Genomic DNA, 12,832 nt, shown 5'->3' with positions numbered 1-12,832 from the left:
CATTGTCCCATGGGGAAGGAGAGGTTTGTCCTATAAAGGTAAAAAAACAAAATAAAAAAAAACACCAGTAAGCAAAAAAGTTAACTTTCAGTTCAAAAAGTTAAAAAAAAGTTTATATGTTCTGTTCAAAAGTTATTATAAAGTTAATAAAATTTATTGCGTTGCGGCCTGGTTTTTTCTTTTTTGTTTTGTTTTTTTTACCTTCCAGGTGGACCAACGATCGACTAGCGGCAGCACTGATCTGCATTCTGACAGAAGCATTGCGCTGCTGTCATATTACACACAAGTCGGTGTATGCGGCGCTGCAAGACGAGATTTCTCCTCTGCAGTAAAAGATACGTTTGCCGAGGCATATGAGCTGAGGAGGCGGCGGTGTTCATATGCTTTGGCAAACACTTTGTATATATAAAAAAAAATAAAAAATCCCGGCAATGATTTATTCATCCACATCGATTGATGTGAATGGAGAAATCTGGTTTGCCAGGGCATACGGGCTAAGTGGGTATGGATGTTGGGCGGAGCTCCTATGTCCTGGCAGATGCCTTTCCCCTCTTTTTTTTTTGGCAGAGATTTTTTCATCCACATTGATCGATGCGAATGAAGAAATCTGTGCCGTTCATATTTTCTTTCAGCCCAGAGGCTGAACGAAAAAAAATAATCTCATTACCCGTATGCTCAATATAAGGAGAATAGCAGAAACTCCTAATGCTGGCCATACATGTAATTATTGCGGAGACCCTCAAATGCCAGGGCAGTACAAACACCCCACAAATGACCCCATTTTGGAAAGAAGACACCCCAAGGTATTCACTAAGGGGCATATTGAGTCCATGAAAGATTTAAATTTTTGTCCCAAGTTAGCGGAAAGGGAGACTTTGTGAGAAAAAAAAAAAAATCAATTTCCGCTAACTTGTGCCAATAAAAAAAAATTTGATGAACTCGCCATGCCCCTCATTGAATACCTTGGGGTGTCTTCTTTCCAAAATGGGGTCACATGTGGGGTAGTTATACTGCCCTGGCATTTTAGGGGCCCCAAAGCGTGAGAAGAAGTCTGGTATCCAAATGTCTAAAAATGCCCTCCTAAAAGGAATGTGGGCCCCTTTGCGCATCTAGGCTGCAAAAAAATGTCACACATGTGGTATCTCCGTACTCAGAAGAAGTTGGGCAATGTGTTTTGGGGTGTCATTTTACATATACCCATGATGGGTGAGATAAATATCTTGGTCAAATGCCAACTTTGTATAAAAAAAATGGGAAAAGTTGTCTTTTGCCAAGATATTTCTCTCACCCAGCATGGGTATATGTAAAATGACATCCCAAAACACATTGCCCAACTTCTCCTGAGTACGGAGATACCACATGTGTGACACTTTTTTGCAGCCTAGGTGGGCAAAGGGGCCCACATTCCAAAGAGCACCTTTCGGATTTCACCGGTTTTTTTTTGTACAGATTTTGATTTCAAACTACTTTGCACGCATTTGGGCCCCTAAAATGCTAGGGCAGTATAAATACCCCACAAGTGACCCCATTTTGGAAAGAAGACACCCCAAGGTATTTCGTGATGGGCATAGTGAGTTCATGGAAGTTTTTATTTTTTGTCACAAGTTAGTGGAATATGAGACTTTGTAAGAAATAAAAAATAAAAAATCATCATTTTCCGCTAACTTGTGACAAAAAATAAAAAGTTCTATGAACTCACTATGCCCATCAGCGAATACCTTAGGGTGTCTACTTTCCGAAATGGGGTCATTTGTGGGGTGTTTGTACTGTCTGGCCATTGTGGAACCTCAGGAAACATGACAGGTGCTCAGAAAGTCAGAGCTGCTTCAAAAAGAGGAAATTTACATTTTTGTACCATAGTTTGTAAACGCTATAACTTTTACCCAAACCATTTTTTTTTCCCCAAACATTTTTTTTTATCAAAGACATGTATAACAATAAATTTAGAGAAAAATTTATATATGGATGTCGTTTTTTTTGCAAAATTTTACAACTGAAAGTGAAAAATTTAATTTTTTTGCAAAAAAATAGTTTTCGATTAATAACAAAAAAAGTAAAAATGTCAGCAGCAATGAAATACCACCAAATGAAAGCTCTATTAGTGAGAAGAAAAGGAGGTAAAATTCATTTGGGTGGTAAGTTGCATGACCGAGCAATAAACGGTGAAAGTAGTGTAGGTCAGAAGTGTAAAAAGTGGCCTGGTCATTAAGGGTGTTTAAGGTAGGGGGGCTGAAGTGGTTAAGGACCAGTTCAAGTCTGAAGTTACTTTGTGAGGCTTACATAAAAGAAACCACCCGTAAATAGCCACATTTTAGAAACGACACGCCTCAAGGTACTCAAAACTGATTTTACTAACTTTAGTAACCCTTTAGGTGTTCAACAAGAATTAAGGAAAATGTAGATAAAATTTCAGAATTTCACTTTTTTGGCAGATTTTCCATTTAATACATTTTTTCCAGTAACAAAGCAAGTGTTAACAGCCAAACAAAACTCAATATTTATTGCCCTGATTCTGTAGTTTACATAAACACCCCATATGTGGTCGTAAAAAGGTGACCCCATTTTGGAAAATACACCCCTTAAGGTATTCAAGCCTGATTTTAGAAACTTCAGTAACCCTTTAGGTGTTCCACAAGAATTAAAGGAAAATGTAGATGACATTTCAGAATTCACTTTTTGGCAGATTTTTCATTTTAATCCATTTTTTCCAGTAACAAAACAAGGGTTAACAGCCAAACAAAACTCAATATTTATTAGCCTTATTCTGTAGTTTACAGAAACACCCCATCTGTGATCATAAACTGCTGTAAGGGAAAATGGCAGGGCGCAGAAGGAAAGGAACGCCATATGGTTTTTGGAGGGCAGATTTAACTGGGATAATTTTAAGTTGCCATTAGAAACTCCCAAAAAATGACCCCATTTTGGAAACTACAGGATAAGGTGGCAGTTTTGTTGGTACTATTTTAGGGTACGTATGATTTTTGGTTGCTCTATATTACACTTTTTGTGAGGCGAGGCAAGGCAACAAAAAATAGCTGTCTTGGCACCGTTTTTATTTTTTGTTATTTACAATGTTTATCTGACAGGTTAGATCATGTGGTATTTTTATAGAGCAGGTTGTTACAGACACAACAATACCAAATATGACTAACTTTTTTTGGTTGTTTGTTTCAGTTTTACATAATAAAGCATTTTTGAAAAAAATAATTTTTTTTGTGTCTTCATACGGTATTCTGAAAGCCATAGTTTTTTATTTTTTGGGCGATTGTATAAGGTAGGGTCTAATTTTTTGCAGGATGAGATGACTGTTTGATTAGCACTAGTTTGGGGTGCATATGACTTTTTGGTTGCTTGCTATTACACTTTTTGTAATGTAAGTTGATAAAAAATGGCTTTTTTGACACCGTTTTTATTTTATCTTTTTTACGGTGTTCATCTGAGGGGTTAGGTCATGTGGTATTTTTATATATCAGGTTGTTACGGACGCGGCGATACCTAATATGTCTCCTTTTATTTATTTTTTTACATTTAACACAATAAAAGCATTTTTTCCATAGTATGAGAGCCAAAGTTTTTTGTTTTTTTTTAGCGATTGTCTTAGGTAGGGGCTCATTTTTTGCGGGATGAGGTAATGGTTATATTGGTACTATTCTGGGGGGCATACGCCTTTTTGATCGCTTGGTGTTGCACATTTAGTGATGTAAGGTGACAAAAAATACATTTCTGATACAGATGTGGCAAATGAAATTTGTATAGTACAGCTGAATAGAAATACTTTGGCTGAATGTCTGTCACGATAGGTAGGTAAGCGGGGAAATAACCAAACACGGGAAAACAAACAGAACAAATGACTAGGCCCAAAAGCTAGGGAGAAAAGGGTCACCTCCTAGCGATCCCTAAAAGCTTTCCCTAAACTGCTGTGCCCATGTGCATACCATAATGGTGGATATGCACATGCCCTCGTGCCTAAACCTAAATACCCTGGGCAAACCCTGAGCAGCAGGGAAAAGGGAAGAGGCAACCTGCTTCTTCAAACCAGGAGGAAGCAAGCGTCTCCCTAGAGACCTAGGAAAGAACTATAACCTGCACAGGCCACTGGGGGAAGGAAGGATAAATAGCCTCACTAACAATGAAACCCAGTACACCTGAGGGAAGGTGGATCCAGCTCAAACACAAATCAAAACAAACAGAGAAGTCAGACATGTGCAGCTAGTCTGACAGATCTCCGCACATTCACAGGGCAAGGCATGACAATGTCTCAATAGCTAAAGTGTCTGGTCAGCCTTAGGCTGGGTTCACATCTGCCCTTTTAACTCCGGTAGACAAAGAATATTATGTAGATGCAGCATTTTTTGTCCATTCGAAAGCTGGCATATATGACGGAAAATGTCCGGACTCCCCCGGATCTAAATACAATAAATGAGGATATGGAGGTGCACGGTGGTATCCGGCTATGCCAGATACGCTGAACTCCGGGAGTTTGTGCCTTTGCTGGAACAGACTGCCGGAGTTAAAAGAGCAGATGTGAACCCAGTCTTGGCCCTGTTTTACACTCAAACAGTTATTTTGACTGCTATTCTTACTGCTCTTCTGATATCAGCAAAAAAACACTCTGGTGTTAGCTGAAGATAGGCATGATGAAAGCTCTTTCCTACCCTGACTGAGTAGAATTCAAGTCACCAGTTCTGCAATAGACCACACGCCAATAAACCATCAAAATACAAAATATGTAATAGATATGTCTTTGGACAGTGTCATTGTCAAGGCTGAGTCACAGTCTTGTTGTTGTGTGCCGTGACACATTAGCCATGCATGCTGGTTGCCAGGGGCAACGCGTTGTGGTGCAGCATGTTTATGCTTTCCTCCTTCTTCTGGTTCTTTCCCTGTCTGGTACTGGAGGGGTAAACTTCCTGGCTAGGTGTGTTCTGGGTGTGGCCTCTTGGCTCTTCTTAATCTGGTGCTGTGATCCTGAGGTCAGTAGTTCTCCAGCCTTGGTGTGTGCTGGAGCTATGCTCCTGCCCTGGATATTCTATCCTTCCAGTGTGAGGTCCACCTATTTAGACATCGAGGTCTTCCAATGTCATCCTTATGTATTTTCCCCTTCCTTCCCTTGTATATGTTTGGTGAGGGTTTATGTACAGGGTGTGTTGTTATGTCTAGTGTTGTGATGTACCAACGAGTAAGAAAATCTGCGGCACTCACCAATTGCAGAATATCAACGTTCCATTTCTTTATTGTGATTACTGGTACGTGCACAAACAGGGCTGGGGCGGACAACCATTTACTTGAGATCACAACCGCCTGAGCGGTGTACGGCAGCGACGGCCGTTTCGCACACTTGTGCTTCTTCCGGCTACCTGGATGACGCAAACAGGTGTGCCAGCCTACTTAAGGAGGAGCGTGAGGTTAACCCCATATGGGGTATGTAATTCTCGATCGCAAAAATAGGCAACACCTGTGTGCGTATACAATTGAACATCATTCAAAACAACGAGAACATTTCAAATAAAATTGAGGTGCACCTTAATTCCATCAAAACAAGGAAAGGCTGCCCCCGTCTTATAGACCATGTATGGCAAAAACACGGGTGAACGTTCTGAGAAGGTTCAAATAATCTAAGGTACTCAGACATGGACTGAGCACCAATGGCCGACATCTGCTGGCCCTTCTAAGAGGCTGCTCTGTGTGCATCACTATGGAGAACATCATTGTTGGTTAGTGTAAGAACTGTAAACATTTTTGTACTGGTCATCATCAGATCAATGACTATATCATGCAACTCTGTAGCCACTTGAACAGGAGATGATGAGTGCTAAAAAAAAATAATCATGGAATCTTGTCAAAAGGGAATTGCTAAGGAAGGATACAGTGCAATGTTTGCTTTAGAGCTTATGCTTTGAGCACGACTCTGGAGATGTTAGACCTTCTGTATATCACATTGTTAGTCTCTTCTCTTAGCGCTGTGTGAGCTCTTATAAACAGTCTGTGATTTAGAACAGAAAACCATTTGCAGTTTCATTTCTATGTACATCATGTTTCTTAGAAACAGCAAGTCTCTCTGTAACTGCGCTTTGGCGAGGAACAACGGGGCAATGACACCACCCAAAATGTGCAGCCAACAACATTCCTACATGGGAAACAAATCCGACACAGCTTTATGCCTTCTTCATGACATTACTCATCTCAGCTTATTTAATTAGTTATTATTTGGGGAAAATTCCAGGTAAAATGTAGATTAAAATTATGCCTGGGTGACTTGTCATTTTAATAACTCCACTGAGCTGGCATACCAACATTTTACCAATTTACAGCTCAATCGAGTCAAAGGCTACTGTAATAAGACAGGTAATACAAATCTCCAGTACTTTGAATATTTTTGAAGACCATTTTTATCTTGAAGGTCAACTAATTCTTTAAAGGGCATCTGTCACCAGGTTTATGAGCATTAATCCAGCAGACATGCAAGATGTGCACTTGTCAGCTGAATGTAATGCTTTTATTCCCATTACTTTATGTGGGTTCAATGTGTAGAAAAACAATATTTTATAATATGTAAATGAGCATGTGGGTGCAACAAAGGTGGTGTCATTCCACCCAGAGGCTACACTCCCTGCCCGCTTTGCCCCAATCCCACCGTTAAGAATGACATGCCAGGCACTTAGTTCGGTGAGCTACATCCCTGTACAGTGCCCGTGCCAAACGTGCTCCCATAAGACTTTAGGGCTCTTTAAGGTGACATCACTGAGACATAATTCACCTTAGTACCTTGTGGCTCTCAGTAGTCACCAGCAGCGTCAGCATGGTCCACCAGAGTACCAAAGGATCCTCTGATGGGTGCATCCTCTGTTACAATTTTGGTCTCCAAAGTCTTAGCAGAAGACAACCCCTTTAGGAGATGACTTTGGAGCCCATCACTGAGGACTGTTTATATCAGACTCAGAGTCCTACTTACCTTGGTCTTCTGGGTAAGAAGGATCAAGGGAATCCTTTGTTCTAGAGACTGGTCAAGATAGGTGATTGCATTTCGTGGGAAAGCCCTCTATAGGGATTTTCTAGGTTAAATATATTGCTAGTCTATATTCAGGATAGGCCATCAATATCAGATCAGTGTGGACCCGACTGTCATCATTCCTACTGATCGGTTGTTTGAAGGGGCTGTAGCACTGCTCAATCTTCACCTTTTACTTCGCACACCGTAGTGGCGGTATAGGGTATTGCAGCTTCTTTTGTTCTCTTTAATAGGGTAAAGCTTCAAAATTCTGCACCACCTCTTTAAATTAGACAGTGTACAGATAGACTGACTGAGGTAAGCAATGAAGAAGCAGTGGCCCCTTCAATCAGCTGATTGGAGGGAGTGCAAAGAGTCACACCCCTCCGATTTGATACTGATGGCTTTTCTCATTATCCGGACCCTAGTGAGAGAGCAAATAGTCAGAGCGCCCTCCCCTGATAAACCATCAGTATCCTGAACCTTTATGTAAGATATCCAAAACGGAACCCTATTAGCATTGCATAGATATAAACATGCTATGTACTGTGCATTTCAAGTGCCAATGTATCACTTAAATTACCTGTGCAAGTGGGCAAAGGACCCTATAATTGTATGTGATTGAAAACCATTAGGGCACATTTTGCTGCATGATTTTCACTCAAAGCCAAAAGTGGATTCACAAGGAACAGAATAGCATGTTTCATGCAAGCATATAAAACATGCTTGTGTCAGTACATAGGCTGCTCATATCCCCATTAAAGGGGTTTTTCAAGTGTTTATACGGATTATCTATCCTCAGGATAGGTCATAAGTGAATAATGGGGGTCCAACTCCCGGCACCCCTGCTGATCAGCACCGGAGTGCGTCAGCCTCTTCCTAGGTCAATGATGCCACAGTCATCGGTCACATGGCCTTGACACAGCTCAGTCCCATTCAAATGGATGGGGCTGAGCTGCAATGCCAATCACAGCTGGTATCCAATGGACAGCACTGTGCTTGGCAAGCCGCAAGGAGGGCGTGGTGGTCACTGCAACGACGGGGTCTCCTGAGACAGATGATTGGTGGAGGTGCTATGAATCAGACCCTCACCCATCACATATTGATGACATATCCTGGGAACAGGTCATCCGTATTAAACACTCAGACAACCCCTTTAATAATAATGTTTATCCATAGCTGTTCATTGGGGGCTTTCGGAGCTAGAATGTGAATATACAATAAACGTAATATACACTTTCATTGCAGGAACTCCATCGCAGGCAACAAATATTTAACCAAATTTTTTAAATTTTATAGAAAATTCACAAACAGCACATTGTCACACAGCAAAACTGTACAGACATGACCCCTTACCTTGTGCATATCATAATACTGACTCGCGCCAACTCCTCCTTGTTCTTCTCCAGTCCATAGCACCAGGCGAATTGTTCTTTTAGGACGTAGACCTAAGAAATGAAAGAAATACTTTGATTTATAACCATCATCTTTGGAACATGAACCTGGGGTGATACTGACAGCTGTATGGCTCCTCGAAGACAAATGCTAGTGATAGGAACAATATGCAACACAAGCAGGACATCATTTGGAAGTATGAAAGTACACTGTAAAGAAAAGGACAAGGTCGAAGACAACTCGGTTATGAGTTTGTGATGCGCAATATTGAGTCTGATGTATTATAAGATTTGCATGGACTGGTGGTTTGCCAACTGTGGCTACGTTCAATAGGGCCCAAGGTCAAAGATAATGCAGATATGTCAATTCTTCCAGGAAGCATCAAGGTTTTGGGCTCCCTCTCCTGGGCGCCTGGACACAGGCCTCCCCTGCATACCAGCAAGACAACAAACCAGGTCACATGACTGGTTTGTAAAGCAAGAAAACGGGGCAAAATAGGTAATAAAATCATATTATATATATGTTAGTGTGGCCAGGACATGTTTAATGGAATATAAATGCTTATTCCTTGAAAACCGCTTTATTGATATCCATGTCCCCAGGACAATTTAGCAGCTGTCACAGTGCTAGCGATACAAAGGATCTATTAGTTCCCTGTCCTACTATTGCCAATTTTTGTCTTGCAGGCAGCAGAATGATGTCATCGGGTCACCTATGACGTCCTACAGGAACAGGCCTGAACAGATCAGGATGAAAATATGGGATCGGGGACAGTGAGTATCTCTATACAGAGTGTGTGAAGACAGAATGTATGGCTCTATATACAGGGGGCACAAAATGTGTGGCACTATATACAGGGGCGAACAGAGCATGAGGCACAGGGCATAGAACACATGGCACTTTATATAGGGGCACAGTCTGTGGCACTATATAGAGGGAGTAAAGAATATGTTGCACTATATACAGTGGGAGCAGAACATATGGCACTATATACAGGAGGTAAAGAACATATGCCATTAAGTATAGGGGGCATACAGTCGTGGCCAAAAGTTTTGAGAATTAGATAAAGATTGGAAATTGGAAAAGTTGCTGCTTAAGTTTTTATAATAGCAATTTGCATATACTCCAGAATGTTATGAAGAGTGATCAGATGAATTGCATAGTCCTTCTGTGCCATGAAAATTAACTTAATCCCAAAAATCCTTTCCACTGCATTTCATTGCTGTCATTAAAGGACCTGCTGAGATCATTTCAGTAATCGTCTTGTTAACTCAGGTGAGAATGTTGACGAGCACAAGGCTGGAGATCATTATGTCAGGCTGATTGGGTTAAAATGGCAGACTTGACATGTTAAAAGGAGGGTGATGCTTGAAATCATTGTTCTTCCATTGTTAACCATGGTGACCTGCAAAGAAACGTGTGCAGCCATCATTGCATTGCATAAAAATGGCTTCACAGGCAAGGATATTGTGGCTACTAAGATTGCACCTCAATCAACAATTTATAGAATCATCAAGAACTTCAAGGAAAGAGGTTCAATTCTTGTTAAGAAGGCTTCAGGGCGTACAAGAAAGTCCAGCAAGCACCAGGATCGTCTCCTAAAGAGGATTCAGCTGCGGGATCGGAGTGCCACCAGTGCAGAGCTTGCTCAGGAAGGGCAGCAGGCAGGTGTGAGCGCATCTGCACGCACAGTGAGGCGAAGACTTTTGGAAGATGGCCTGGTGTCAAGAAGGGCAGCAAAGAAGCCACTTCTCTCCAAAAAAAACATCAGGGACAGATTCTGCAGAAAGTATGGTGAATGGACTGCTGAGGACTGGGGCAAAGTCATATTCTCCAATGAAGCCTCTTTCCGATTGTTTGGGGCATCTAGAAAAAGGCTTGTCCGGAGAAGAAAAGGTGAGCGCTACCATCAGTCCTGTGTTATGCCAACAGTAAAGCATCCTGAGACCATTCATGTGTGGGGTTGCTTCTCATCCAAGGGAGTGGCCTCACTCACAATTTTGCCCAAAAACACAGCCATGAATAAAGAATGGTACCAAAACACCCTCCAACAGCAACTTCTTCCAACAATCCAACAACAGTTTGGTGAAGAACAATGCATTTTCCAGCACGATGGAGCACCGTGCCATAAGGCAAAAGTGATAACTAAGTGTCTCGGGGACCAAAACGTTGACATTTTGGGTCCATGGCCTGGAAACTCCCCAGATCTTAATCCCATTGAGAACTTGTGGTCAATCCTCAAGAGGTGGGTGGACAAACAAAAACCCACTAATTCTGACAAACTCCAAGAAGTGATTATGAAAGAATGGGTTGCTATCAGTCAGGAATTGGCCCAGAAGTTGATTGAGAGCATGCCCAGTCGAATTGCAGAGGTCCTGAAAAAGAAGGGCCAACACTGCAAATACTGACTCTTTACATAAATGTCATGTAATTGTCGATAAAAGCCTTTGAAACGTATGAAGTGCGTGTAATTATATTTCACTACATCACAGAAACAACTGAAACAAAGATCTAAAAGCAGTTTAGCAGCAAACTTTGTGAAAACTAATATTTTTGTCATTCTCAAAACTTTTGGCCACGACTGGAGAAATGAGTGATGCTTAGGGTCTAGGCTGATAATGAGTGATGCTTAGGTTCTAGGTTGATAATGTTTGATGCATAGGGCCTAGGCTGATAATGTGTGATGTATAGGGCCTAGGCTAATAATGTGTGATGTATAGGGCCTAGGTTGATAATGTGTGATGTACAGGGCCTAGGCTAATGATTTGATTTGATTCAACTTTATTGTCATTACACATGTAAGGTACAGGGTAAGGAAATACAGTTTGCATCAAATCAGAAGTGCAAAGGGCAGCAGTGCAATAAAAACATTTTATATACAAATAAGGATAGTGTAGAAAGTAGGAATATTTATGTATAGATTATGTACAAATAAGTTAAGTATACAGGTGTTTATATTGCTATATAGAGAGCAAATATACAGATGTACTGATGTATACATATATACAGATGTGCTGATGTGTATGTATATATATATATATATATATATATATACACACACACACAGTGTGACACAGCGAGAGGTTTTGTCTGGGAAAACAGGTATTTTCCTCCCAGCATGTGCTGCTGGGCTGATTTACAGCCAGATGAGGTCAAATACCGGACAGGATTTTAAGTGCCGGTCCGGGTTTTGGAAGCACCTGGCTGTCCTTAAATAGACAGCTGGGCTCAGAAGTGAGGTCTCTGTGATGGAATCTGGGAGCCTTGTGTCTGGATGAAGGCTTGCTACCTGTTTGGCATGAAAACAGGTTGGTGCTGCTATCAGCAAGGACTCTTTGAAGCAGAATTCCTGCATGGTGTGAATTACAACCAACACAGCAAGGTGACTTTTTGCTGGTTTATGACTGCTTGTTTTGTCACTTGCCTAAAGTGTGAATAAAACAGTGAACTGTTTGATCTAAAGAACTTGTTGTTGCCTCTATACTGCGTCCGCTAATCCTGTCTACCAGAGCAACACCCCACAACAGATATACAGATAAACTGTATAACTATTGCTATACAGACGGCGAATATACAGATGTACTATGAACAGTTATACAGATGTGCTACATATACAAATTTTCAGATGTATAGTAAACAGATCTGCAGAATGCTATGAATATAGCTCCAGAAGTGGAAGAGTAGCGCTATGGACAGACTGTAATAGTGAACAATGTAGTGTAAGTACGTACTATAGCAGAGACTTATGCTGTGACAGTGTCCCAACTATAGCATTATCCAATATGAACATACCGTGAATGTTGAGAATGAATGAATGAAAGTCATGATCATGGTCATAGGAAGGGATGGAGGGAGGAGGAGTGTAGAGGGTTAAGTGAGTATGGATGATAGGGTTCAGCAGGGAACTGAGTTCAGTAGGGTGACAGCTGTGTGGAAGAAACTGTTTCTAAACCTGCTGGCTTTAGTCTGAAGGTTCCTGTCGCGCTTTCTTGAAGGAAGTAACGAAGAGTTTATTGGCAGGATGAGAGGAATCTCTAAAAATGATGCATGCCCTAATGATGTGTGATGTGTAGGGCCTAAGCTGATCATGAGTGATGTGTAGGGCCTAGGCTGGTCATGAGTGATGTGTAGGGCCTAGGCTAATGATGTGTGATGTGTAGGGCCTAGGCTAATGATGTGTGATGTGTAGGGCCTAGGCTAATGATGTGTAGGGCCTATGTTGATCATGAGTGATGTGTAGGGTCTAAGCTGATCATGAGTGATGTGTAGGGCCGAGGCTGGTAATAAGCGGTGTATAGGGCCTGAGGCTGGTAATAAGTGGTGTATAGGGCCTGAGGCTGGTAATAAGTGGTGTATAGGGCCGAGGCTGGTAATGAGTGATGCATAGTGCCTAGGCTAATCATGAGTGATGTATAGGGCCTAGGCTAATGATGTGTGATGTGTAGGGCC

General features: G+C 41.4%; 1 protein-coding gene across 1 annotated transcript in view; it reads right to left on the bottom strand.

The window, feature by feature from the left end:
* The window catches only part of CPQ (carboxypeptidase Q), a 537,382-nt gene that overhangs the window by 111,881 nt on the left and 412,669 nt on the right, over positions 1–12,832 (bottom strand). Inside the window, exon 6 of the mRNA XM_040432637.1 lies at positions 8,345–8,436. Coding sequence (XP_040288571.1) covers positions 8,345–8,436 — 92 coding nt within the window. The remainder of the gene's footprint in view (positions 1–8,344; positions 8,437–12,832) is intronic.

The sequence above is a fragment of the Bufo bufo genome, chromosome 5 (assembly GCF_905171765.1).
Source record: "Bufo bufo chromosome 5, aBufBuf1.1, whole genome shotgun sequence".
NCBI lineage: Eukaryota > Metazoa > Chordata > Amphibia > Anura > Bufonidae > Bufo > Bufo bufo.
This window is presented reverse-complemented; position numbering and strand designations above follow the sequence as displayed.